Source organism: Chiloscyllium punctatum, chromosome 32 (assembly GCF_047496795.1).
Source record: "Chiloscyllium punctatum isolate Juve2018m chromosome 32, sChiPun1.3, whole genome shotgun sequence".
In the NCBI taxonomy this organism is placed as follows: domain Eukaryota; kingdom Metazoa; phylum Chordata; class Chondrichthyes; order Orectolobiformes; family Hemiscylliidae; genus Chiloscyllium; species Chiloscyllium punctatum.
This window is the reverse complement of record NC_092770.1, coordinates 41942253-41968392: the sequence shown is the minus strand read 5'-3', so window position 1 is coordinate 41968392 and position 26140 is coordinate 41942253. Positions and strand designations below refer to the sequence as shown.

The 26140-nt window shown below is 40.6% G+C and overlaps 1 protein-coding gene across 3 annotated transcripts in view; it reads left to right on the top strand.

Annotated features, from left to right (window-relative positions):
- Positions 1-26140, top strand: part of LOC140458097 (IQ motif and SEC7 domain-containing protein 3-like) — a 401191-nt gene that overhangs the window by 90768 nt on the left and 284283 nt on the right. For all 3 annotated transcript variants that reach the window (XM_072552166.1, XM_072552168.1, XM_072552167.1), the window contains exon 2: positions 16527-16607. In XM_072552166.1, coding sequence (XP_072408267.1) covers positions 16527-16607 — 81 coding nt within the window. The remainder of the gene's footprint in view (positions 1-16526; positions 16608-26140) is intronic.

Here is a 26140-nt window from a genome sequence, read left to right as displayed (position 1 = left end):
CTCTCTTATTTCAGACATAAGGCCTCATTGATTCTTTGTTTTATCCTGTATTGTAATGTTAGACAGAATTATTTTCTCTTCAATCTTGGTTTATGCAAAGGGGAGGTATTTATCTGGATGTTTTTCACTATGAACCCCCAAATACACTTGAGGTAAAAGCACATGCTAGATCAGAAGCAAATCCCTCTTGATTCTAACCTAACAATAATCCGACCACAGAGAACTATCTCCAATACAAACCAACATGGTGTTTATGACTAAAACCAAAGTCTGATAAATGCTTATCTTTTAAACTTGGTATTGTGCTTTTAATGGAAAACTTCAAAATCCTTGACCAGAGAAGGACTCATTGTATGTACTCGTAACACTTCTTGTGCTTGCAGGACTCGCTGTAAGAGGTACTTTTAATGTTTGAAGTGTCAGGGCTGTGTGTTACAACATCACTCAAGCCTGCAGCCACACAGGAGCTGCTGTTTCATAATGAGAGAGTTTCTTATCTGGAATTGTTCAATTTACCACTTTTCTAGAGCTACAATCACTGCTTTTCAACAATAGGTTGAAACAGTTGAAATTAAGAACTCTAAAATAATGTTTATTTTGTCTTTTTGTACCTATATTAAAGTTTTGCTTAAAATCTGCCTCTTTGAAAAGTCTGCATGTGGACCGGATCATTACAGTGCTGAGCTGTAATGTAGTAACATTGTGTAGTCGGAGCATATTCAGTATACTTATGTTAAAATAAAAGTAATACTTTTTGTTTAGATTCTAGTAACTCGCTCTCAGTTGCTTTTCAACATTTTTGGAAATAAAGCCATGAGATAGGTTTCAAACTCTTTTTTTTTGATCAGATCAAAGTTAAACACTATTTATTTTTTATGGCAGTAGACTAATCAAATACTTTGACCTGAAGTTTCACACGGGGGACAGAGTCTCAAACATAGCCAAAATGGTGCCACAGTCTGAATTACAGAACTCCTGGCCTTGAACATGATGCCCACCATTTTGACAGGGCTGTGGTGTGGAGGAAATGGGAGGTGAATGTGCAGCTTGGAGTTTGCTCAACCATGGCCAACAAGTGAAAGTGCAGCTGCCTTCAGATAAATCCAGTTTTCATTACTGGGATGTCTGAAACACAACTTTTCATACTTTTCCAAAGAATGCCTAAACTTTCTGAAATTCTTTATCAGATGGGCCAGTGGTTGGAGGAGTGGCAGGTGGAGTTTAATTTTGATAAATGTGAAGTGTTACATTTTGATAAGGCAAATCAGGGCAGGACTTATACAGTTAATGGTAGAGCCGTGAGGAGTGTTACCAAACAAAAAGACCTAAGGGTGCAGGTACACAGTTCCTTGAAAGTGAAGTCTCAGGTAGATAGGATAGTGAAGAAGATATTTGGTATGCTTTCCTTTATTGGTCAGATCATTGTGTATAGGAGTTGGGAGGTCATGTTGCGCCTGCACAGGACATTGGTGAGTCCACTTTTGGAATATTGCATTCAAATCTGGTCTCCCTGCTATAGGAAAGCTGCTGTTAACTTTGAAAGGGTGCAGAAAAGATCTACAAGGATGTTGCATGAATTGGAGGATTTAGGGAGCTATAGGGAGGGGCTGAATAGGCTGGGGCTTTTTTCCCTGGAGTGATGGGGGCTGAGGGGTGACCTTACAGAAATTTATAAAATCATGAGGGACATGGATAGGGTGAATAGCCAAAGTCTTTTGCCGGGGGGAGTCCAAAACTAGAGAGCACAGGTTTAAGATGAGAGGGGAAAGATCTTAAAAGGGATGTGAGGGGCACCTTTTTAATTCAGAGGGTGGTGCAGGTATGGAACAAGCTGCCAGAGGAAGTGATAGAGGCTGATACAATTATGACATTTAAAAGGTATCTGGATAGGTACATGAACAGGAAGAATTTGAGGGATATGGGTCAAATGCTTGCCAAGTGGGACTAAATCAGTTTAGGATATCTAGTTGACATGGACAAGTTTGACAGAAGATCAGTTTCTGTGCTGTATGACTGTGTGTTGAATGAGGTAGGCACTCTTTTGGTGAGGTAAGAGATCTTTTTAAAAAGGCTCAGAAGCACATATGGAAGACATCAGTGCTCTTTGAAATTGTTAAAAGCCTATATAAATGTGTGTGACAATATTTAAACAAGGCATTTAAATATCCTTCCCTTTAAATTAGAAATGTATGCAATTTTTATTAAAAAAAAGTATGCTTGCTATTTACATATTCTCTAAAATGTCACTTTGGGATTAGATGGCTGATTACACAATTTATTGTCATTCACATTGCATGTTAGTTTTCATTTTGATTGACAGCTCAAAGTTGTGTTTGTTGTGGGACCATGCTTTTTATACTCTGGTCTGGTTATTTACAATTTATTTTCTCATTACAGCATGACTCTTAAATTTTGCCCCGGCAAATACTGAATAAGTTGGCATGGAAGTTGTTAGGGTAAAAGATGATGGGTGGTGATGCATGAGTTGGAATTCAGTTGGCACAGGGTCATAAATCACCCCAGGAGTGGGTGGAGAAAAACAGATTAACATTGATATTATGAGGGCGCCATGTGGGATTTGTCAGGGGCATATGGTACATGGCAGATGTCAAGGCAATGGAGTGGCATGAAGAGTGGGGGAAGGAAGTGAGTGAGTGTTAGGGACCGAGGGCTGGTCATGCTTTCGTTTCAGATGAGACTAGTCCCAGAGCACAGAGACTGGATATGTACACAGCCTGCCTTTGCATCCCTGTGGCTGCCTGCTTACTCTTTCTGGGCTTGATTGGCTCAACTTCTATGAAGACCTGTCAGCCAGAACAAATATCAGACATTGGAGCATTTTGTGCTGTGCTGGATTTGCAAAGTCAGAAACAAACTTGAGATCAAAAATCCAGGCTTTGGTGATGCTTTTGTGTTGTTTAAATTTGTGAACATGTAATAAGCTGAGGTTAAAAGAATGACTGTCGAGACAAACTAGCAGGACGTAAAATAGAGGGAAGAAGGGCAAGGGCTCTTCACAAAAATAGTTAAGTATCAGTGCATTTGTATTTTAAAGCCAATTAATTATCTCACTTTTCAATAATTTACCCACCTGTAAGAGGTCATTAGAAAGGTAATTATTTATAACTGTGAGGCAGCATTTTTAATGAAACAGGTGTGAGGCAAACGAAGATGATCTTTTTCATGTTGAATTGATTTATTTTCTGAAAGAGATGCCTATAAAAAACTTCTAGTGGTAGCTAGTAATATTTATACCATGCTTTCCTACCAGGCCAACTCAAATATCATTGGCAAGCTTTCAGCTTTTTGCAATTTCAGGTAAAACTGCAAATACATGACTAAATAAATTTAGAAAATTATGTTAATAGATTGCACGAAGAGGTTTGGGAGGGGGTTGGTGATAACTAATAATCAGAAAGTGAACCTTATGGTCTGAATAACTTGTTCCTATGTTGCAACTTTTATATAAGTTTGGTCTTATTTTTGACCATATTTTCAACTTCCTGCTGAAGTGGATTGCTTCATATCTTTGGCTACTGCATCTAGATTTTACCTGTATTAGGAAAATTTAGCTCAGAGTGGGGGTTTAATTTGACAAGAACTACTTTGTTACAATTCCATTTGAGACTGTAAGTTTTGAAAAGATTTTCAAACTTAGTGGTTGGCTAAAAGGCATGGCAAGACTACAAATTTTATGATTTGCTTCCTCCTTCCCAGATTCTTGTAGACTGACCTGTCTGTTGAGGGATATTTAAGAAAATCCTGAAAGCTGATACTACGATGGCCTATCTCTCCTCTCAAAACGTATTTCTGTGACAATATGAATCACATGGACCTTGTGGTGGTGATGTGTTCGTCATGAAATTCATTCAGAATTGGAAAAGTGGCAGAAAAATGCATATTGTAAGGTAGAGCAATGAATAGTGTTGGTAACTGCTCCAATTTCCATCAATTATTGACTAGGAATCTCTTCGGCTGTTACTGCTTGCCATTCATGTATGCTGTAAGGATTTGCAGATTAGGATAGGTCAGAGTCAGCATGGATTTATGAAGGGGAAATCATGCTTGACTAATCTTCTGGAATTTTTTGAGGATGTAACTCTGAAGATGGACGAGGGAGATCCAGTTGATGTAGTGTACCTGGACTTTCAAAAAGCTTTTGATAAAGTCCCACAAAGGAGGTTAGTGAGCAAAATTAGGGTGCATGGTATTGGGGGCAAAGTACTAACTTGGATTGAAAGTTGGTTGGCTGATAGGAAACAAAGAGTAGTAATAAACAGCTCCATTTTGGAATGGCAGGCAGTGACCAGTGGGGTACCGCAAGGATCAGTACTGGAACCGCAGCCTTTTATAACATATGTTAATGATATAAAAGATGGTATTAGCAATAACATTAGCATATTTGCTGATGATACTAAGCTGGGTGGCAGGGTGAAATGTGATGAGGATGTTAGGAGATTACAGGGTGACCTGGACAAGTTAGGTGAGTGGTCAGATGCATGGCAGATGCAGTTTAATATGGATAAATGTATGGTTATCCACTTTGGTGGCAAGAACAGGAAGGCAAATTACTATCTATTTGGAATCGATTTAGGTAAAGGGGCAGTACAAGAGATCTGGGTGTTCTTGTACACCAGTCAATGAAGGTAAGCATGCAGGTACAGCAGGTAGTGAAGAAGGCTAATAGTATGCTGGCCTTCATAACAAGAAGGATTGAGTATAGAAGCAAAGAGGTTCTTCTGCAGCTGTACAGAGCCCTGGTGAGACCACACCTGAGTACTGGTGCAGTTCTGGTCTCCAAATTTGAGGAAAGACATTCTGGCTATTGAGGGAGTGCAGCGTAGGTTAACGAGGTCAATTCCTGGAATGGCGGGATTACCTTACACTGAAAGACTGGAGCGACTGGGCTTGTATACCCTTGAGTTTAGAAGACTAAGAGGGGATCTGATTGAGACATATAAGATTATTAAAGGATTGGACACTCTGGAAGCAGGAAACAAGTTTCCACTGATGGGTGAGTGCCGAACCAGAGGACACAGCTTAAAAATACGGGGTAGACCATTTAGGACAGAGATGAGGAGAAACTTCTTCACCCAGAGAGTGGTGGCTGTGTGGAATGCTTTGCCCCAGAAGGCAGTGGAGGCCCAGTCTCTGGATTCATTTAAGAAAGAGTTGGATAGAGCTCTCAAGGATTGTGGAATCAAAGGTTATGGAGATAAGGCAGGAACAGGATACTGATTAAGGATGATCAGCCATGATCATATTGAATGGTGGTGCAGGCTCGAAGGGCAGAATGGCCTGCTCCTGCACCTGTTGTCTATTGTCTAATACCTAAACCTGTTTGGCCATATTTTGAACACACCTTACCTGACCATCAAATCCTGGGATGATACTCAAATCTAGAACTTCTGGCTCAGAGGTTAAAACAAAATTATGTATGCCACAAAGGGCCATGTATCTGGGAAGAAATGCTAATTAGTTGTCTTTTAAACCTCCAAATCAATTCTAAATTGAAACTAAATACAGGATTTAAAGCATAACTATTTACCAAACCTGACATTTCTAGCATCTCCTTGTGAAGTGGAGACTAACAGTCTCTCTACTTTCAACACAGTTGCTCTAGTCATTGTCTACGTATTTCACATCCATTCCCCACTGAGACCTAACCTATGTCCCCTCTGTATTCTTTAACAATCAAGCTACATAGTGTAGTTGTTGAGTGGTTTGTTGGCTGGCAGGACAGGTCACATGATCTCACTCATTCCTCAACTGCACCCTGAATTAAAGAGTCAGAACATAATGTAACAATTTCACAAGCTTCACATTTGAAACAACTTACTTTAAATTACGACATTACAGAATGCATGAAACAGTTCAAGCAGAATACATCCATTCTGTAGGAGATGTGATCATTTTAGTGGATGGAGTCGATGACAGAAATTGGTCTTACAAGTGGATGAGGTTCATCAAACTCACTCAGCTGGAAAGAAAAAACTTGCCATTATAAAATACTGTACATTTCCCCAGAAGACCCTAAAGCAGCTCACAGCCAATTCCTTTGAAATACAGTCATGATTGCCACCTATTCAATTTTCAGAGAGCAAGGCAAACAGTGAGTGAAGTATTTTCCTTGATGATGATGGTTGAAGTGTAAATGTTGGTCAGGTTACTGGAAGAACACCTCTCTTTTTTATGAACCTATTTTTCCTAACCACCCTGTTCAGAGATGTTACTACACATCTCTGGAGCAGGTGGGACTTGAACCCAGGCCTTCCAGTCCAGGGTTAGGGACATTACCACTGACAACAAGAGGCTGTAATATTTCTCTTTTCCATGATGTAGTGGTGCCGGTGTTGGACTGGGGTGGACAAAGTTAAAAAGCACGTGGCCAACTACCTGACAAAACAGCAGTAACATGCTGGGCTATAACGTGGCGTTGTGTGATTTTTAACTTCTCACGTGTAATGATATCGTCAGCACCCAGCCGAACAACCTTAGTTTAACATCTCATCTGAAAAATACCAGCTCCGATTCCCTCGCTATTTCATAGACACTTTACACGAGTTTATTTCTGTCTGTCTCTGGGATGGGGATTGGTATCCATGACCATCTGACACATAGCTGAGAGTACTGTCACTGTGTAATCTAGTCAATTTTGTAAAGATAAATTGCACTCTTTCAAGTTTTACAAGTATTTTTCTCTTGTTTGTGGGTGTAATGGAAATTAGATTTTTTGAAGTCTGTGGAGACCAATATGTACATTTTGATATGATTGACTCAAATGCTTTTTTGGGGAAAAAGGTGCATTACTTAACACATTACACAACTGGATCGAGGAATCTTTGGCAAAAGGCTTATAAGGGTTACAACCTCCAGAGGAATTAGCAGCAATATCATTGCCAAAGGTAGATATTAGATTTGGATTTGTACCTGCTATTACATAGAGAGCATTTGAGAAAAGTGCTATGAAGAGACACAGGAGAAAAATACCAGAAAAGAAGGCAATGCAAGCTGTTCTGCTGCATTGTTTGGTAATTGATTAAGCAGTGAGATTGGTGAAAATCCTGAGTGTAGGTTAATTATTAGTCTGTGCTCTTCACTGAAGAAAATTAGAGAGGGACCTTGAAAGAGGATAAGCAAATAATCATTCATCCACATAGCCTATCACATCACTGCAGCTTTCTTCACTAATCCTCATACCCATTCAGTTATTTAACATGTGAATCAGTCCCAACCTTTCTCTTTGCCCTCTTACTGTTTAATTTGAATATCACAACACTGCATCTCTTCTATTAGTAGAGTACACGCCTGAACAGACTGGTAAAATATACTGCTGCAAACATTGGTCATGCATACTTATCCAGGTTACCCTGTCCGTTTCAGTGAAGTACAATTCCATGCTGCTTCATGCAAGTCAGGATCTCTACTCCTCCGCCTCCTCCTCCTCCTCCTCCTCCTCCTCCTCCGCCTCCTCCTCCTCCTCCGCCTCCTCCTCCTCCTCCTCCTCCGCCTCCTCCGCCTCCTCCTCCTCCTCCGCCTCCTCCTCCTCCTCCGCCTCCTCCGCCTCCTCCTCCGCCTCCTCTTCCTCCTCCTCCTCCGCCTCCTCCGCCTCCTCCTCCTCCGCCTCCTCCTCCTCCGCCTCCTCCTCCTCCTCCTCCTCCTCCTCCTCCTCCTCCTCCTCCTCCTCTGCCTCCTCCTCCTCCTCCTCCTCCGCCTCCTCCTCCGCCTCCTCCTCCTCCTCCTCCTCCTCCTCCTCCTCCGCCTCCTCCTCCTCCTCCTCCTCCTCCTCCTCCTCCTCCTCCTCCTCCTCCTCCTCTATCAACTGCCGCCACTGCATCTCCATGTTACTTTCTGCAGCCTTGCACCATTCCCTTGCTGTCCAAGGAAAATCCAAAGAGCACATAGGAATATATCCCTTTCATTTGCTTTGTAATTATGACAGGCGCCCCAGTGAAATTGAATCAAATGCAATCCTATTCTGTCACAAAAGAGCTGTCATTGCCAAATGAGTATGCATATTAAGCCTTCAGATAATAATGAGATATTACAAAGGGTGATGAGAAGGAATGGAAGGTTAATCCCCATTTTAAAACACCTTCATTAGCATGGTAGTATCAGAGCTATGTCTCACTTTAGTCAAATGTATATTCAAGGAAGCTCTGATTAAGTTATCTAAGATGCTGAAGGGATTAGGTTATGTTTATATAGGCATTTTGTTACAACCTAAGTAAGCACAAATTATGTAAAGACAGAGCAAGTTAGATATCAAGAGTTAGCTATTGTCCCAGAGCACAGAGGATCTGTTGAACAGATTGCCAGTTTGACTGTGAGCAGGGCATTCTGATTTTCTGAAAGTGAGAGCTGATCCTGTTTCTAGCTGAAACAGAGACTCACCAGGTAGATGTGGCAATATTTCTAGCATTAGAACAATGGGTAGAAGAGGATTTTTCTAGGGTTTTTTTCCCTGGTTGATGTAAGTTTTTAATCAGATGTTCGTATAAAATTAACTGGCAGCCCATTCAATAAATCCCCTATTCACTCAGAAGAGCACCGTCTCCTGGCTAACCGTTATAGTCATAGAGAATAACAGCTCAGAAACAGTCCCTTCAGTCCCACACGTCCATGCTGACCAGCTATCCTAAACTAATCTAGTTTCATTTGCCAACACTTGGCCCATATCCCTCTGAACTCTTTCTATTCATATACCCATCCAGATGCCTTTTAAATGCTGTAATTATACCAGTTTCCACCTCTTCTTCAGCTCATTCGATACATGCATTACTCTGTGTGAAAAAGTTGTCCCTTATGTGCCTTTTAAGTTTTTGCCCTCTCATCTTAAGTCTATGTCCTCTAGTTTTGGACACCCCCGCCCCAGGGAAAAGACTTTGTCTATTTATCTGATCCATGCCCCTCATGATTTTATAAACCTCAATAAGCTCACCTATCAGCCTCCAACGCTCCAGGGAAAACAGCCCTAGCCTGTTCAGCCTCTCCGTTTTAGCTCAAATTCTCCAACCCTGGCAACCCTCTGATCCTTGTACGTCTTTTCTGAGCCCTTTCGAGTTTCACAACGTCCTTCCGAAAGGCAAGAGACCAGAATTGCAGACAGTATTCCTATACTCAATGCTCTGACCAATAAAGGAAAGCATACCAAACACCTTATTCACTATTTTATCTACCTACGACTCCACTTTCAAGGAACTATGAACCTGCACTCCAAGGTCTCTGTTCAGCAACACTTCCAGGACCTTACCATTAAGTGTATAAGCTGAAAAATGTGTTGCTGGAAAAGCGCAGCAGGTCAGGCAGCATCCAAGCAGCAGGAGAATTGATGTTTCAGGCATAAGCCCTTCTTCAGGAATAAGTCTGCCCTGGTTTGCTTTTCCAAAATGCAGCACCTCACATTTATCTAAATTAAAGTCATCTAACACCAGTCCTGTCTTTTATATATTTTGAGTTAGTGATTCTGGTCATTCCTCTGGCTTTTCATCTGTTCAAGGGCATTAGGTAGCTTTAGGGGAAGAGGTGAATAGGAGTTTATATATTGTTAAAACTTGCTGGCAAAATGCCTTGGTGAGTTGCTGCATTGTATCTTATAGATTGTAAGCAGTGCACACTTTGATGAAGAGAGTGAACATTAAATGTAATACTTTGGTTAACAGTCAAGTGGGATGCTTTGTCCTAGATGGTGTTGAATTTCTTAGTGTTGTTGGAGACCCACTCATGTCGGCAAGTGGGAATATTGCATCAAATTCCTGGCTTAAACCTCATTTATGGCAGACAGACTTTGAGCGAGAGCTACTTGCTGCAGAATTCTCAATTTCGGATCTACTGTGCTACACAGTATTTATGTGGCATGTCCAGTTCAGTTTCTTGCCAATAGTAATCCTTTTGATATTGATAGTTTGGGATTAAATGACGGCCATGCCTTTGAATGTCAAAAGGTCATTTCTCTTGTTGAAGATAGTCATTGCCTGGCACTTTTGTGATGGAGTGCCCTTGCCAGTTATCAGCCCACGTCTGTTTATTGTTTAGGTTAAGCTGCATGTTGACATGAACTGTTTTAGTATCTGAGGAGCTGCAAATGGTGCTGATCTTTGGTGAACATCCCCACTTCTGATTTTATGATGGAGTGAAGGTCATGGGTGAATAAATCACACAGACCAGATGGATTACGCCACAGAATTCTGAAGGAGACAACTGAACATGTTGTGGAGGCATTGGTGGTGATCCTCCATGTATCACTGGGCTCAGGAAGGGTCCCAGAGAACTGAGAAATGATTAATGTAACATCCTTATTTAAGAAGGGAGGAAGGCAGAAGATAGGAAGTTATAGACTGGTTAGCCTAACATTTATTATTAGTAAGATTTTAAAGTCTATTGTTAAAGATAAGATTGTGCAGTATTTGGAAATGCGTGGTAAAATAGAACTGAGTCAGCATGGCTTCATCAAGGGCAGGTCATACCTCACAAATCTGTTAGGATTCTTTGAGTAGGTAATGAGCAAGTTAGAAAAAGGAGAATCAATGGTTATGATCTAATTGGATTTTCAAAAAGCCTTTGATAAGGTGCTGCATAGGAGATGTTAAATAAGAGTCCATTGTTTTAGACATTGGCATGAGTAGAGGATTGGCTGACTGGCAGAAGGCAGAGAGTGGGTAGAAAGAGGTCTTTGTCAAATGGTAGCCAGTGATCAGTTGTGTTCCACAGGGTTCCGTATTGGGACTACAACTATTCATACTAATCATTAATGATCTGGACAAAAGAACAAAGGGTATTGTTGCGAAGTTTGCAGATGACACAAAGGTGGAGTGACAGGTAGTGTTAAAGAAGCAGGGAGTCTGCAGAAGGACATGGACAAGCTAGGAGAGTAATTACAGAAATGGCAGATGGAATACAATATGGGAAAGTGTGAGGTTATACGCTTTCGTCAGAGGGAATAGGGGCAAAGACTGTTTTCTAAATGGGGAAAGGTTTCAGACAGCTGAAGCACAAAGGGCTTTAGAAATCCTAGTTCAGGATGCAGGTTCAGTTGGCAGTTAGGAAGGCAGATACAATGTTTGTGAGAAGATTTGTAGCTCGGGTGCTCGTTGTTGTGATTCTGTTCGCCGAGCTGGGAATTTGTGTTGCAGACGTTTCGTCCCCTGTCTAGGTGACATCCTCAGTGCTTGGGAACCTCTTGTGAAGCGCTTCTGTGATGTTTTCTCCGGCATTTATAGTGATTCGAATCTGCCGTTTCCAGTTGTCAGTTCCAGCTGTCCACTGCAGTGGCCGGTATATTGCTTATTGATTGAATCTGTGGATGAATGCACAGATTCATCCTAGAGGCATGGCACTCATCCACAGATTCAATCAATAAGCACATCGACCTGGACCCAATATACCGGCCACTGCAGCGGACAGCTGGAACTGACAACCGGAAGCGGCAGATTCAAACCACTATAAATGCCGGAGGAAACATCACAGAAGCGCTTCACAGGAGGCTCCCAAGCACTGAGGATGTCACCTAGACAGGGGACGAAATGTCTGCAACACAATTTCCCAGCTTGGCGAACAGAACCACAACAGGCAGATACAATATTAGCATTAATTTTGAGAGGGTTAGAATACAAAAGCAGGGATGTTTTGCTGACACTTGCCATGCCTTTGATGAGACCGCATTTGGAATATTTGGTAGTTTTGGGCCCTGTATCAAAAGAAGGATGAGCTGGCCTTGGAGGCGGTCCAGAGGAGGGTTACAAGAATGATCCCAGGGATGAAGGGTTTGTCATATGAGAGGCAATTGAAGACTCTGGTTCTATACTCAATGGAGGATAAGGGGGGAGATCTGATTGTAACTTAAAGAATACTGTGAGACCTGGATAGAGTGGATGTGGAGGAGATGTTTTGCACTGGTAGAAGAAACTAGGACCCAAGGACCAATGCTCAGAGTGAAGAAGTGACCTGTTAGAACTAAGATGTGGAGGAATTTCTCCAGTCACAGGGTGGTTAATCTGTAGAATTTATTGTCACAGAAGGCTGGAGAGCCAAGACACTGAGTGTAACTAAGATAGAATTCGGTTCTTGATTAGTGAGATGATCAAGGATTATGCTGAGAAAGCAGGAAAATGGGGTTGAGAAACATATCAGCCTTAATTGAACGGTGGTGCTGACTTGATGGGTCAAATGACTTACTTCTGCTCCTATACCTTATGGTCTTATGAAGGTGGGTAGGCCACGTTGATTGTCATGTGTTTGAGTTAATTCGCCTTCCAGAAACACATCCATCTTCATTTGACTTGGGTATGATTTCCAATTGTAGAGAGATTCCCACCAGCAACCAGCATCCCTTCCATCTCGATTTCCATTCACTTCCCTTGCAGTTTGCTGAATGATGAAATGATGCCTTCAAATCACCAGCAGTTACTCTTATGTTTCTTAAAATCACTTGACTTCGCCTGATTATATAATGTTTTCTAAATGTCCAGGTACAATGTCTTTAAAAATGAATTCTAGCATTTTCCTGACAATGAATATTAGGCGACCTGATCCATAATTTCCTGCTTTTTATCTCACTTCTTTCTTGAATAGGGCACCACATTTGTGTTTTTCCAGTCTGCTCGGAGTTCTCAAGAATATAGGGAATATTGGAACAACCAATACATCCACTATCTCTGTTGCCTACCTCTTTTAAGAGTGTCAAATTGTAGGACACTGGGTGTAGGGATTTGTCAGCCTTTGTTTCCAGTAGTTTCTGACTTTACTTTCTCCAGTGATGATGGGACTTTGTGCAAGGAATTATGAATGGAAGAGTGATAATACGTAGATAGGTGCCAGAGATATTAGAAGGAGAAGACTGGTGTAGTCTTAGTCCATCAATGAAAAATGACCTGATTCTGACTTCCTTTATAAAGTACAGTCTGGATTTTCAGAGTTTTTATTTGGAAGCTCGCCATGGATTGTCGTGTAAATTACAAAATGTGTTACTTGCCTAGATATTGTATTGTGCTCAAATGAGGTGTTGATCTTGTTGTCGTACAAAATGAATGTGTCCAGTGTGACTGGCACAGAAAGCGTGAAAAATTGGTTGGCTAGTCCCTTTCAGATGCAAACAACAAATTGTGAGTTCTATTCCCTGCTCCATAAGCAATCTGGTGATTCTGGAAGGGCAGCAGGATAATACAACTTTGTTATTGACAGAGGGCCTCGGCTGATGTAGGGGAGAAGAGGCAGAGGATCTTTCATGAAGAGCTAAAAAAATGGCTTCCATTGGCTCATGGTCTGAATGTGAAATCTCAAATGTGAGAATTGTGTTCATGTCCTGGATGAACTTAGGTTTCAAAAAATTGTTGTTTTGTGGAGGCAGCTTTTCCAACCTAAGAAATATGGGAACATTATTTGACATTAGGAGAAATTCTTGGCAAATCTTAGGAGAAAAGAATAGAGTCTGAATGTTTCTTAAGATAGGTGATTAAATGTCACTGGAATTGGAACAAATGCACGATAGAGTTATGGACTGAGCTTAATGAGCCAAACAGCCTTTTCATAGTCTGAACTTTATGTTCATATATTAATTTAGTTCTTACATTGTCAGGCCTAATAATTCTTCACAATAATGAATATACTTGTGCTGCTGTTCCTTCACAGTCAGGCTCAGTGACTCATCCAGATCAGTTTTATCTTGATCCCATTAAGATCTACACTTTAAACAGAAATATGTGTAAACATCAAGAAAATCAAACCTGAGAAGGCGCTTCGATGATTTTGGAAACTATTTGTAGCTGTTTGATCTTCTTAGAAAAGATGATAAGACTCCTCTTTAAAAAGAGCACCCTGTGGTTAATATTCCTCTTTCAAACAGGCTTTGATGGTGAGACTTCCTCATTACACTGTGTTATGCGTGTTTAAATTGATCTGTTGAATGAAATGGCTGTGATCCATATATTTGCATGTTGGCTCTTTCTAACTGCTATTTATAAAATCTGCTTCAAACCTAACATTTCTTGCCAATGTCATATGTTTATCAGACCATTCCAGAATGAAGCTTACGTTAGAATGCATTTTACATGAGAGGTCAGCGAAGTGGTAATTGATCAGAGCTTCTTCACAGGTTCACCTATTGATTGTGTGACATGTAAGACATAGTGAAGCAGCTGCCTTTAAACAGGTTGCTGGGTAACAGCATTGGTACACCATTACTGACAGGAAATTTGAGAAACCCTGTGAAGTGCTCACTGTTGACCACGGAAGCTGTTTATGACTTCAATTTAAACATTAAAAAAAAACCTGAAAGCAGTGTAGATGGTGGAAATCGGAATCAAAAACAGAAATTGCTGGGAAAGCTCAGCAGGTCTGGCAGTATCTATGGAGAGAAATCAGAGTTAACATTCCAGTGACCTGTGGAAGAGTTCTGAGGAAGAGTCACTGGATCTGAAATGTTAATTCTGATTTCTCTCCATAGGTGCTGCCAGACATTGAGTCAGCAAGGAAAAAGACCCTTCGGTCCAACTTGTCTATGCTGACCAGATATCCTAAACTAACCTAATCCCATTTGCCAGCACTTGACCCATATCTCTCTAAACCCTTCCTATTCATATACGCATCCAGATGCTAACATGCTGACCTTTCCCAGCAATTTCTGTTTCCGATTTAAAAAAAAGCTGTCCACCAGTAAGTAATTGATCCAAGTTTGTGTTGAATTAGCAGATCTGATTGCCTTCTGTGTCCTTGAGCTAGTAGGTAAAATCAACCAAATGCCTTACTCCTGATTACTGGCCAGTGAATCCCTGCTAACAAGTGGACATAGTAGGACATTGAACAAGAATAAGGCCATGTTAGCTTGCAGTCAGTATTCATGACCTCAGCAGTCTGAGAGGCAGATATCAAAATGCACTTCCCAAAGAAGCTCAAATTCACTGTGCTCTAGAAAGAGCTCCTAGAATCTAATGAATGATTTCAGATATAGCTTGTACAAACAATAATGAAAGTTATCAGTTTGACATGGGATTTAGCTATGGATTTCAAAGAAATTTCACAAAGAGAAAACTCTGGGGTGGATAATTTTAAATGGATAGTTATTGCCTTTCTTGCCAAGTGTACTAAAGTGATCAGAGTCTGGAGTCAGTTGCAGGTTTCTGCTGAAGATTTCATTTGGTGGACTAATGAAGACATTGTGTAATCAGCTCAAACTGGAAACTTGTTTTGACGGAGCATTCAGTTCGAAAGCAATATTGAAAATTGCATTAATAAATATGAGGAATGCAATGGAATGGTGGCAAGGATATGTGCAGTGCTATATTATGTTCCCAGCCAGAAGTAACAATTAAGAATCACAATAGGTTTGCCAGCAGTGATTAGTGGCTTTGTACTCCAGCCAAGTTGGTGATCCTCTTCCAGCACCACTAATCCAGATCCTCACTCATAGCTTACCTACCTTTATGCTTGTTCATCTTCATATTTTGTACTTTAGGGAAGCTATAAATTAAAACAGAAGGGCTTAAAGTTCAATCTTAATAAAAACAGTTACTTAGAAAATTCAGATTTAAGATTTGGAGTTGTACCTCCTGCTTCTTCAGAAATACTGCTCGGTGACATTTTTTATGCTTGTCATAAGACTGTAAGACACGTAAGCAGAAGGAGGGTGTTCTCTCTATTGAGTGTGCTCTGCTATTTAATTAGATCCTACTTGATTTGATAACCCTGACCTTCACTTTCCTGCATTTTCCCCATAATCCCTGATTCCTTTATTGATTAAAAATCTGTCTATCTGCATGCGTAAAGAGCCCCTGCACCGATTGCTTCTGTGGTACTCCACTACAGGCTGTTTTCCTTAAAATGCTCCCCTTATCTCAACTCTGTGTTAGGTTCACTGGCTTCACCCCCTCACTCACCTCTTTCCCCTCCCCACCACTCACACTCACACTGATCAAAGAGATGCAATTGCTCATCTTTAACTGTGAAGTAGACCTGAACATACAACACACAGATGCAAAATACTAAATAGTTTGCCTTACTGAATGAGTATTTCACACCTTTAATTCTCAATGTATGTTCTTTTCATATTCTGCATATGTGCTTTGTTGCCTCAATGCTATAAATTATGCATTAAGTGTATATATGTTTGTTAAAAACTGGTGAATGTGCTAGTAGACCCATTGTTTAAACAGAATAGAAAAAAATCCCTTCGTTTAACAATGACCAACGGGAAGCAGCACTTACTAGTGCATTAATGTGACATTTCTATTGCTCTCTTTGATCACCCTTATGGCTTCTCTAAGTGAAACTAATCAATTAGGGCTTAACCAGCTAAGTGCTGATTCTAAGCCCAAACTTATTTCTACAGTCGAGAGATTAGATTTTCACTCCATTATTTAATTTAGATTGAAGTCAGTGTACCAGTCTGCCATGTCATCTACTCCCTCAGATTGGATCACTTTAATAATCAATAACAATGATGTGTAGATTCTTTAATGATTCATAGATACCCATTTTGTATTAATAAATCAGGAATTAGATTAATTTTGATTTTCTTGCATCTTTTTCTACAGAAATGAGAATGTCTTACATCAGTTCTGCTGCCCAGCAGCTGATGCTGATCAGAAGCTTCCCTCCAGTACTCCTTCTTCCAGGTACGTGGAGAGATTTTCTATTGGTCAATTAAGTGTAACTCACCAGAAGGTGAAGTAAAAGCAAGTGAAATTGGGGATCTGATCAGTCTGTCACTGTGGAGAATCTCGTCACTTTGAGACATTAATAAATCAATCTTTGTTCTCTGCTGTTACACTCAGTGCCATTCAAGCAGGATCACGTCAGGCTCATCCCTAAAGCTCAACTCATCGTGTGCTCCTGTAATAGCGGCTTGTGCTGCAAATGGTCAAAATACTTGTGGGAAGGGTCAGTATCTTGCCTCAGCTCCTTTAGGAGCTTTTGATATCATGATGGCACACTGTTAATCATAGAATTAAATGAATGCAGCTATCATTTTAGTCAGCATTAATTGTCCTGCAGTTCCACAGTTAGTCTAAATGGGTTTGTCATTGAAATAAAGAAATTACGAAATGTCTAGTTTTGAAACTATTGGTGTTCTGAATTACTGAGTCAATTTGGCTTCAGTATCTTTTCGTTAGAGGAATGAGCAAATGGCCAAGATTCTGGTTTTGATTCTTATTCAATGATTCTTGTTGAATTGGAGTGTATATTGGCTCTTGTGTCAAATCAGGTCTAGGCTCACTGTGACTTGCACTATAAACAAATAGGCGGCTGTGTCAAACACTGAGGCTAAGACAAAGAAAAAGGACATTAAAAAGAGGTACTCTTGAAAGAATAGTACTCTGAAACCAAACCATGATTAAATGACTTAGTAGGTACAAAGGTATGAATTAGAAGCAGTTGTAGATCATTTGGTCCCATGGGCCTGCTCTGTTATTCCATAGATCATGGTTGATCTCTCTGTTTCAAATTCCACATTCCTATCTACCTCAAAAACCTTAGATTCTTCTTAGGCAGAGGAATCTATCTACTACAGCCTTAAAAATATTTGATGCCTTCAGATCCACTGCCTTCTGAGACAGAGTTTCAAAAAACATTCTCCTCATGTCTGACCTGAAAGGGTAACTTTAAAGTTTTAAGCCCCCTAGAACTGGCTAAGAACAGGAGAGGAATTGTAATTTCCATGTCACCTTCTCAAGACTATTCAAGAGCTTATATATGTCATAGAGTTATGGAAGTCTATAGCACAGAAGAGGCTCTTTGGCAGAGGTGGAGGGGGGGGGGGGGGGAGGTGGGGAGGGGGAAACATGATTGAGATGCATAAACTTGTGTGAAAATGGGCCTGTCGAGTCTATGCCCGTCAAAAACAAATGCCTAACTGTTCTAATCCCATTTTCCAGCCCACCGCCTCGTATGCATTGGCATCAAAACTGCATATCTAAATACTTTTGAAATAGTTTGAGGGTTTCTGCTTCTACCGCCATTATCAGTAGTGAGTTCCAGATTCCTATCACACATTGGGTGAAAATAAAATTCCTCACATTTCCTCTAAACTTCGTGCACCATACCTCAAGTCTATGCTCCCTGGTTATTGATCCCTCCGGTAAGGGTGAAAGTTCCATTCTGTCTATTCCCATCATGTCTCAATCATGTCCCCACTCAATGGCCTCTGTCCAATCACTCTTCATACCTAAAGCTCACCAATGCAGGCAACATCCTGTTAACGCTTCAATCAAGTCATCCTACTGCTTCTTAATTCCAGAAGCAAGCCTAGACTTTCTAATCTTTCCTCATAGGACAATCTGCTCATTCCAGGTATCAATTTAGAGCACCTCCTCTGAACTGTTTTCAATGTATTTACATCCTTCCTGAAATGAAGGGACCAAAACTACACACAGTCTTTGAGATGCAGTCTTAACACTGCTCTGAATAGCTGAAAAAAAAGGACTGAAGAAATTGGTAGAAAAAGAGGGAAATTAAAAGGACTTTTAAAATTGTTTGAAGATTGAAGATAGTAAACAGAATCATTTCAGTGATTCTTTCGACAAAAATGTATAAATGTATGAGTATGGCTATCAGATAAAGAGCCTCTTGCCCAGCCAAAACGTCCCATACAATTGTTTTACCTTTGTTGTCCAGGCAATTGAAACTAGTACAGGAGACCATGCTGCTATTGGTTTTCTTGCAGTAGCTATCTTTAATAAAAGGTAATGTCTGCTTTAGCCAGAAAAAAAAGTTGAAAGGATTCTGGGTGATCCAAGTTGGAGGATGGGAAAAAATTGTAGTTATAACAGCTGCTCTTTTTTGAGGTATTTTAGGTGTTGGAGGTGACTTCTTCGAATTCCAGGAGCAGCAATTACTGTTTTATACACTGTTGCATTGTTTTGGAACTTTGGGGAAAAAAGTCAAAACAACGGCAATTTTAAAAGGGAGAAAGACAGACAAAGGCAGCGAGCACATGGTCAGTGAGGGAGAGAGAGAGAGAGAGAGAGAAACCTACACTGCTAACTGACACAGCAATGAATCTACATAGTTACTGTCTTTGCACTTTGAGTTCATGTATCTCCAGACATCGCAGTGTGTCTAGGAAAACTTAACAAACAGCAAAATTCACAGCTGACCTTGAAGGAACCTGTGTGGGAGAGCTCACAGCAGAGGAACAGGTAAGTGCATAGTTTTTAACGTGTAACCTTGCTGTAAGCCTGTAGTCATGAGTAGAGTGGGCTCTTTCTTGATTATATGATTTTTAACAAATTTGTCTCTTGATTAAATTTTAAAAGCATAAAACATAAATACTAAGTTAGCTAAGAGCACTTGTTTTCAGAGCAAAAAGACAGTGCTATTTTCTGGGTCTGTAGATTGTGAAGGAGCAAAGATGGTCTTTAGTAGAGTGACATGCTCTTCCTGTTAGATGTGGGAGTTTAGGGATAGTTTACATTTTACTGAGGAAAATGTCTGCAGGAAATGTCTTTGTTGTGAATCCCATCAGATTGCATAGATCGGTTGGAGAGGCAGTTATAGGCAATGAGGAATTAACAGGAGTTAGGGGGTGTGATGGATGGCAGCTATAGGAAAGGAAAAAAGTTGAAAATACAGTCGCAGAGATGGATTAACTCCAGGAAAGGTAAGAGAGGTAGGCAGGTAGTGCAGGAGTCTTCTGTGGCTATTCCCATTTCAAACAAGTATGCTGTTTTGGAAAATGTAAGGCATGATGGACTATCAGGAGAATGTAGCATGAACAACCAAATTTCTGGTAATGGGACAGGCTCTAATGTAATGAGGGGTAAGTCAGGTTCCAAGTAATTGATTGTGTTAGGGGACTGTCTAGTCAGAGGCACAGACAGACATTTCTGTGGTCAGCAGCAAATAATCAAAATAGTGTGTTGCCTCCCTGGTGCCAGGATCAAGGATGTCTCAGAGAGGGTGCAGAATGTTCTCAAAGTGGAGAGGGCCCAGCAGGAGGTCATTGTACACATTGGAACCAACAACATAGGAAGGGAAAAGAATGAGATTCTGAAGGGAGAATATAGAAAGTTAGGCAGGAATTTAAAAAGGAGGTCCTCGAGAGTAGTAATATCTGGATTACTCCCTGTGCTACGAACAAGTGAGAGTAACATTAGGAGGATAGAGCAGATGAATGCATGGCTGAGGAGCTGGTGTATGGGAGAAGGAATCACATTTTTGGATTATTGGAATCTCTTGTGGGGTAGAGGTGACCTGTGCAAAAAAGGACGGATTGCACCTGAATTGGAAGGGGACTAATAAACTGGCAGGGAGATTTGCTAAAGCTGTTTAGGAAGATTTAAATTAGTAAGTTGGGGGGGTGGGACATAGGGAGGTAGTGAGGAAAGAGATCAATCTGAGACTGGTTCAGTTGAGAAAATGAGCGAGTCAAATAGTCTGAGCAGACAGGAACATAGCAGAGAACAAGGTAGGACTGATAAATCGCATTTACTTCAATGCAAGGGGCCTAACAGGGAAGGCAGATGAACTCAGGGCATGGCTAGGAACATGGGACTGGGATATTATAGCAATTACAGAAACATGGCTCAGGGATGGACAGGACTGGCAGCTTAATGTTCCAGGATACAAATGCTGCAGGAAGGATAGAAAGGGAGGCAAGAGAGGAGGGGAGTGGCGTTTTTGATAAGGGATAACATTACTGTTGTACTGAGGGAGGATATTCCTAGAAATACATCCATGGAAGTTATTTGGGTGGAACTGAGAAATAAGAAAGGGATGATCACCTTATTGGGGTATTATAGACCCCCCAATAGTCAGAGGGAAATTGAGAAACAAATTTATAAGGATATTTCAGTTACCTGTAAGAATAATATGGTGGTTATGTTAGGGGATTTTAACTTTCCAAACATAAACTGGGATGCCATAGTGTTGAGGGTTTAGGTGGAGAGGAATTTATTAAGTGTGTACAAGAAAATTTTCTGATTCAGTGTGTGGATGTACCAACTAGAAAAGGTGTAAATCTTGACCTACTCTTGGGAAATAAGGCAGGGCAGGTGACTGAGGTGTCAGTGGGGGAGTACTTTGGGGCCAGTGACCATGATTCTATTTGTTTTAAAATAGTGATGGAAAAGGATAGACCAGATCTAAAAGTTGAAGTACTAAATTGGAAGAAGGCCAATTTTGATGGTATTAGGCAAGAACTTTCAAATGCTGATGGGGTGGACATGTTCACAGGTAAAGGGACAACTGGAAAATGGTAAGCCTTCAAAACTGTGATAATGTGAGTTCAGAGAAAGTATATTTCTGTTAGGGTGAAAGGAAAGGCTGATAAGTGTAGGGAATGCAGGATGACTAAAGAAATTGAGGGTTTAGTTAAGAAAAAGAAGGAAATGATAAATTGAGTGACTCTTTAGAGTATAAAGGCAGTAGGAGTATACTTAAGAGGGAAATCAGGAGGGCAAGAAGGGGACATGAGATAGCTTTGGTAAATAGATGGTGGATAATCCAAAGGGTTTTATAAATACATTAAGGACAAAAGGGTTACTAGGGAGAGGATAGGGCCCCTTAAAGATCAGCAAGGCAACCTATGTGTGGAGTCATAAGAGATGGGGGAGATACTAAATGACTTTTTTGCATCAGTGTTTACTGTGGAGTAGGACATGGAAGATATACAATGTAGGGAAATAGATGGTGACAGACTGAAAAATATTCATATTACAGCGGAGGAGGTGCTGAATATCTTGAATGCCTAAAAGTGGATAAATCCCCAGGACCTAATCAGGTGTTCCCTAGAAATCTGTGGGAAGATAGAGAAGTGATTGCTGGGCCTCTTGCTGAGATATTTGTATCATCGATAGTCATAGGTGAGGTGCCGGAAGACTGGAGGTTGGCTAATGTGGGGGTGCCACTATTTAAGAAAGGTGGTAAGGACAAGCCAGGGAACTATATACCAGTGAGCCTGACCTCAGTGGTGGGCAAATTGTTGGAGGAAATCCTGAGGGACAGGATTTACATGTATTTGGAAAGGCAAGGTCTGGCTAGGGATAGTCAGCATGGCTTTGTGCGTGGAAAATCACATTTCACAAATTAGATTGAGTTTTTTGAAAAAGGAACAAAGAACCTTGATGAGGGCAGAGTGGCAGATGTGATCTATATGGCCTTCCGTAAGGCGTTCGACAAGGTTCCTCGTGGGAGACTAGTTAGCAAGGTTAGATCTCATGGAATACACGGAGAATTAGCCATTTGGATACAGAACTGGCTCAAAGGTAGAAGACAGAGGTTGGTGGTGGAGGGTTGCTTTTCAGACTGGAGGCCTGTGACCAGAAGGATCAATGCTGGGTCCACTGCTTTTCGCCATTTATATAATTGATTTGGATGTGAACATGGGAGGAATGGTTAGTAAGTTTGCAGATGACACCAAAATTGAAGTTGTAGTGGACAGCAAAGAGGTTTGCCTCAGATTAAAATGGGATCTTGAATGGATGGGCCAATGGGCTGAGGAGAGGCAGATGGAGTTTAATTTAGATAATGTGAGGTGCTGCATTTTGGAAAAGTAAGTTAGAGTAGGACTTATACACTGAATGGTGAGGTCCTGGGGAGAGTTGCTGAACAAAAAGACTTTGGAGTGCAGGTTCACAGTTCCTTGAAAGTAGAGTCGCAGGTGGTAACCATCATGAAGAAGGCATTGAAGAAGGAGTTTGGTATGCTTTCCTTTATTGGTCAGAGTATTGAGTACACGGGTTGGTGGGTCATGTTGTGGCTGTACAGGACATTGGTTTAGCCATTTTTGGAACATTGCATGCAATTCTGCTCTCCTTCCTATCGTAAAGATATTGTGAAACTTAAAAGGGTTCAGGAAAAATTTACAAGGATGTTGCCAGGCTTGGAGTGTTTGAGCTATAGGGAGAGGCTGTAAAGGCTGGGGCTATTTTCCCAGGAGGCTGAGGGATGACCTTATAGAAGTTTATAAAATCATGAGGGGATGGATAGGATAAATAGACAAGGTCTTTTCCCTGGGGTGAGGGAGTCCAGAATGAGAGGGCATAGGTTCAGGGTGAGAGGGGAAATATATAAAAGGGACCTAAGGGGCAACTTTTTCATAGAGAGAATGGTGCGTGTATGGAATGAGCTGCGAGAGGAAGTAGTGGAGGGTGGCATAATTGCAGCATTTAAAAGGCATTTGAGTGGGTCTATGAATAGGAAGGTTTACAGGGAAATGGGCTAAGTGCAGGGAAATGGGACTAGATTAGTTTTAAATATCTGATTGGCATGGATGAGTTGGACTGAAAGGTCTGTTTCTATGCTGTAGATCTCTATGACTCTATGAACTCACTTTTTAATGGAATATAGCAAATTTGAAGGTGTCAACCTATTCTCGCTATCCACTGTTCTCTAGAAATAAATTCATATTCTGTTATTTAACCTTGAAGTAGAAGAAGAGGACAACCCAAGATGATCTGTCAGCCGAGATCTGGAGTAATGTGAAAGAATTGGCTGTGGCCAGAAGAGAATGGAATGCTTTGTCTGCCTCATGCATCTCTAAATATAAGTTACTAAGTTTCTAAGCTTGATCTGACCTTATGCAACTTAAAATTCTGATCTCTTAACCTTCCTGATCTATTTAACTAGAACCAACTATCAACAGGAACACAATCTATTCCTTCATCTTATAATTTGGAGATGCCGGTGTTGGACTGGGGTGTACAAAGTTAAAAATCACACAACACCAGGTTATAGTCCAACAGGTTTAATTAGAAGCACACTAGCTTTCGGAGCGCTGCTCCTTCTTCAGGTGATAGTGGAGGACACCATTCTAAGGCACAGAATTTATAGCAAAAATTTACAGTGTGATGTAACTGAAATTATACATTGAAAAATACCTTGACAATCAATGTATAATCTCAGTTACATCACACTGTAAAATCAAGGTATTTTTCAATGTATAATCTCAGTTACATCACACTGTAAATTTTTGCTATAAATTCTGTGCCTTAGAATGGTGTCCTCCACTATCACCTGATGAAGGAGCGTCGCTCCGAAAGCTAGTGTGCTTCTAATTAAACCTGTTGGACTATAACCTGGTGTTGTGTGATTTTTAACTTCATTTTATAATGCTCAGTCGGATGACCTACTAAGTCTATTTTACTTTAAAGTGTAGAGGCCCAATGTATTCGACAACCAAGCTGCTTTATAGTGGGAATTAGCTAAACAGTAGCTTATCCCTAAACCTTTCTGGAACTTCAATATCATCATGGGCTGAATTTTCACCAGAAATGCAAGGGAAGAAGGCATCTTGGATTGCTATCTTTAATATGAAAGGGACTAACATAACAATAAGGATGTTATACTTCAGTTATTTAGTGCACTAGGGAAGCCCACATCTTGAAAATTGTCTGCAGTTTTGGTCTCTATATTCAAGCAAAGATGAAAGTATTCTGATGAAGTTTACTAGATTGATACTTGGAATGTGTGGGTTTTTCGTTAAGGATAGATTGGACTAGCTTGGCTTGTGTCCAGTAGAGTTTAGTAGAGTGAGGGGTGACTTGATCGAAGTGTATAAGATCTTGAATGGTCTTAACAGGATGGATGTGAGATGGTGTTTCCTGTGCAGATCTAGCAGACACTGTTTTAAAATTAAGGTTTCCCACTTTTTAAGGAAGAGATGAGGAGAATTTCTATTCTCTCAGCAGTTGTATGACTTCTGAATTCCCTGCCTGTGAAGGCAATGGATATAGGATCTTCGATGATTTTTAAGACCAAGGTGGATAAGTTCTTGTTAAGCAATGCATGTTTAAAAGTTTCAACATCCAACTTTGATAAACACTTAGGAAGGTGGAGAAAAAGTAACTGTGGATGGATTGGGTTCTTCATGGAGATCAATCATCATTGGAATCCAACAGTAGATTGTCTGCGGTTCTTACAGTTACATCCAAACTTCTTACAGCAGGATACAAAAACATAAGAAATAAGGCAGAAATAAACCAAATAGCTTCTTGAGCCTCTTCCACCATTCAATAGGTCATGGTTGCATTTTGACTTCAATTCCACTTTTCTGCTTCATCCCCAGATCTCTTGATGTCCCTGTTGGTCAAAAAATCTATTGCACTCAACATTGATTGCACTGAAACACTGAGGTAGAGAATTCCAAGTTTACACAACCCTTCAAGTGAGAAAACACCTCCTCACCTCAGTCTTAAATAATCAAACCCTTATCTTGTGACTAGGTTGTGGACTATTTAACCAGGGAATGCAAACTGCCAACATCTGCCCTTTTTTCAATACTGTGTTCTCGTTTCTTTTAACAGTATGTGGAAGATCAAAAAAGAAAGAAGCAGTAAATAAGAAGACTTGTAATTTGGGGAATCAAAGTTTTAAAGTTAAAGTATGCATAATTCTGGAGTTATTGACAGTCAGCCATGATCCCCATCTTGTTGAGTGCTTACTCTGAATCCTGGCAGGGTGAGGAGTTGTTGAATAAATATATTACTTCTATAATTTATACACTGATCAGTTCCAACATGGCATTGGCAGTGTTTCAGTCAGGTTTTTAGCTTGTTTGCATTTCACAGGACAAGTCTGCCTTTTCACCAGGCTTCAGCCGCCTTTAACTTTGCTCTGCTTCTCCAGTGACTCGTTTCTAGTCACTTACTGCCATCTCAGAGAAAAGTCTTTTATATGAAATGGGAGGAATAATTAAAATGCCAGAATGAAAAGCTTTGGGACAGAGTATTACAATAAGAGGAATTATATAAAACGAAAAATTTAATCTAACTATACCAATATTAGTCAGTTTTCACACTGAGTGAAATTTCAGGTCAAAATTGTAGGATTGTCCTCCTTTCTTGATCCGTTTGCATCATTGGAAGCCATTGTCTCCTACTCCAGTGAGTCCAACTGTTTCAGGTAATGTGCAGGAATTAGCATACCAAAATGGATGGTGGATCCTAAAACAATTTACTGTATTGTGTTTTTGATTGGAGCATGCTCATGGCATATTCTAGCCTGGGGAGTGGAAAAGCCTGTCAAATGATCTTTAAAGGCTATTTACAAAAACAGGTTAGACAAGTTTGAGTCACAAGTTGTATGCATTTTCCTAACCAATGGTGGCCTCTATGCACCCACTCCTATAGTTGTCTTCTTCCTTTTTAGCTCGTAATCATTGGATCAGTTCCCCAATGGATTTTCCGCTGTCTTTTCCAGCTGGTGAGCT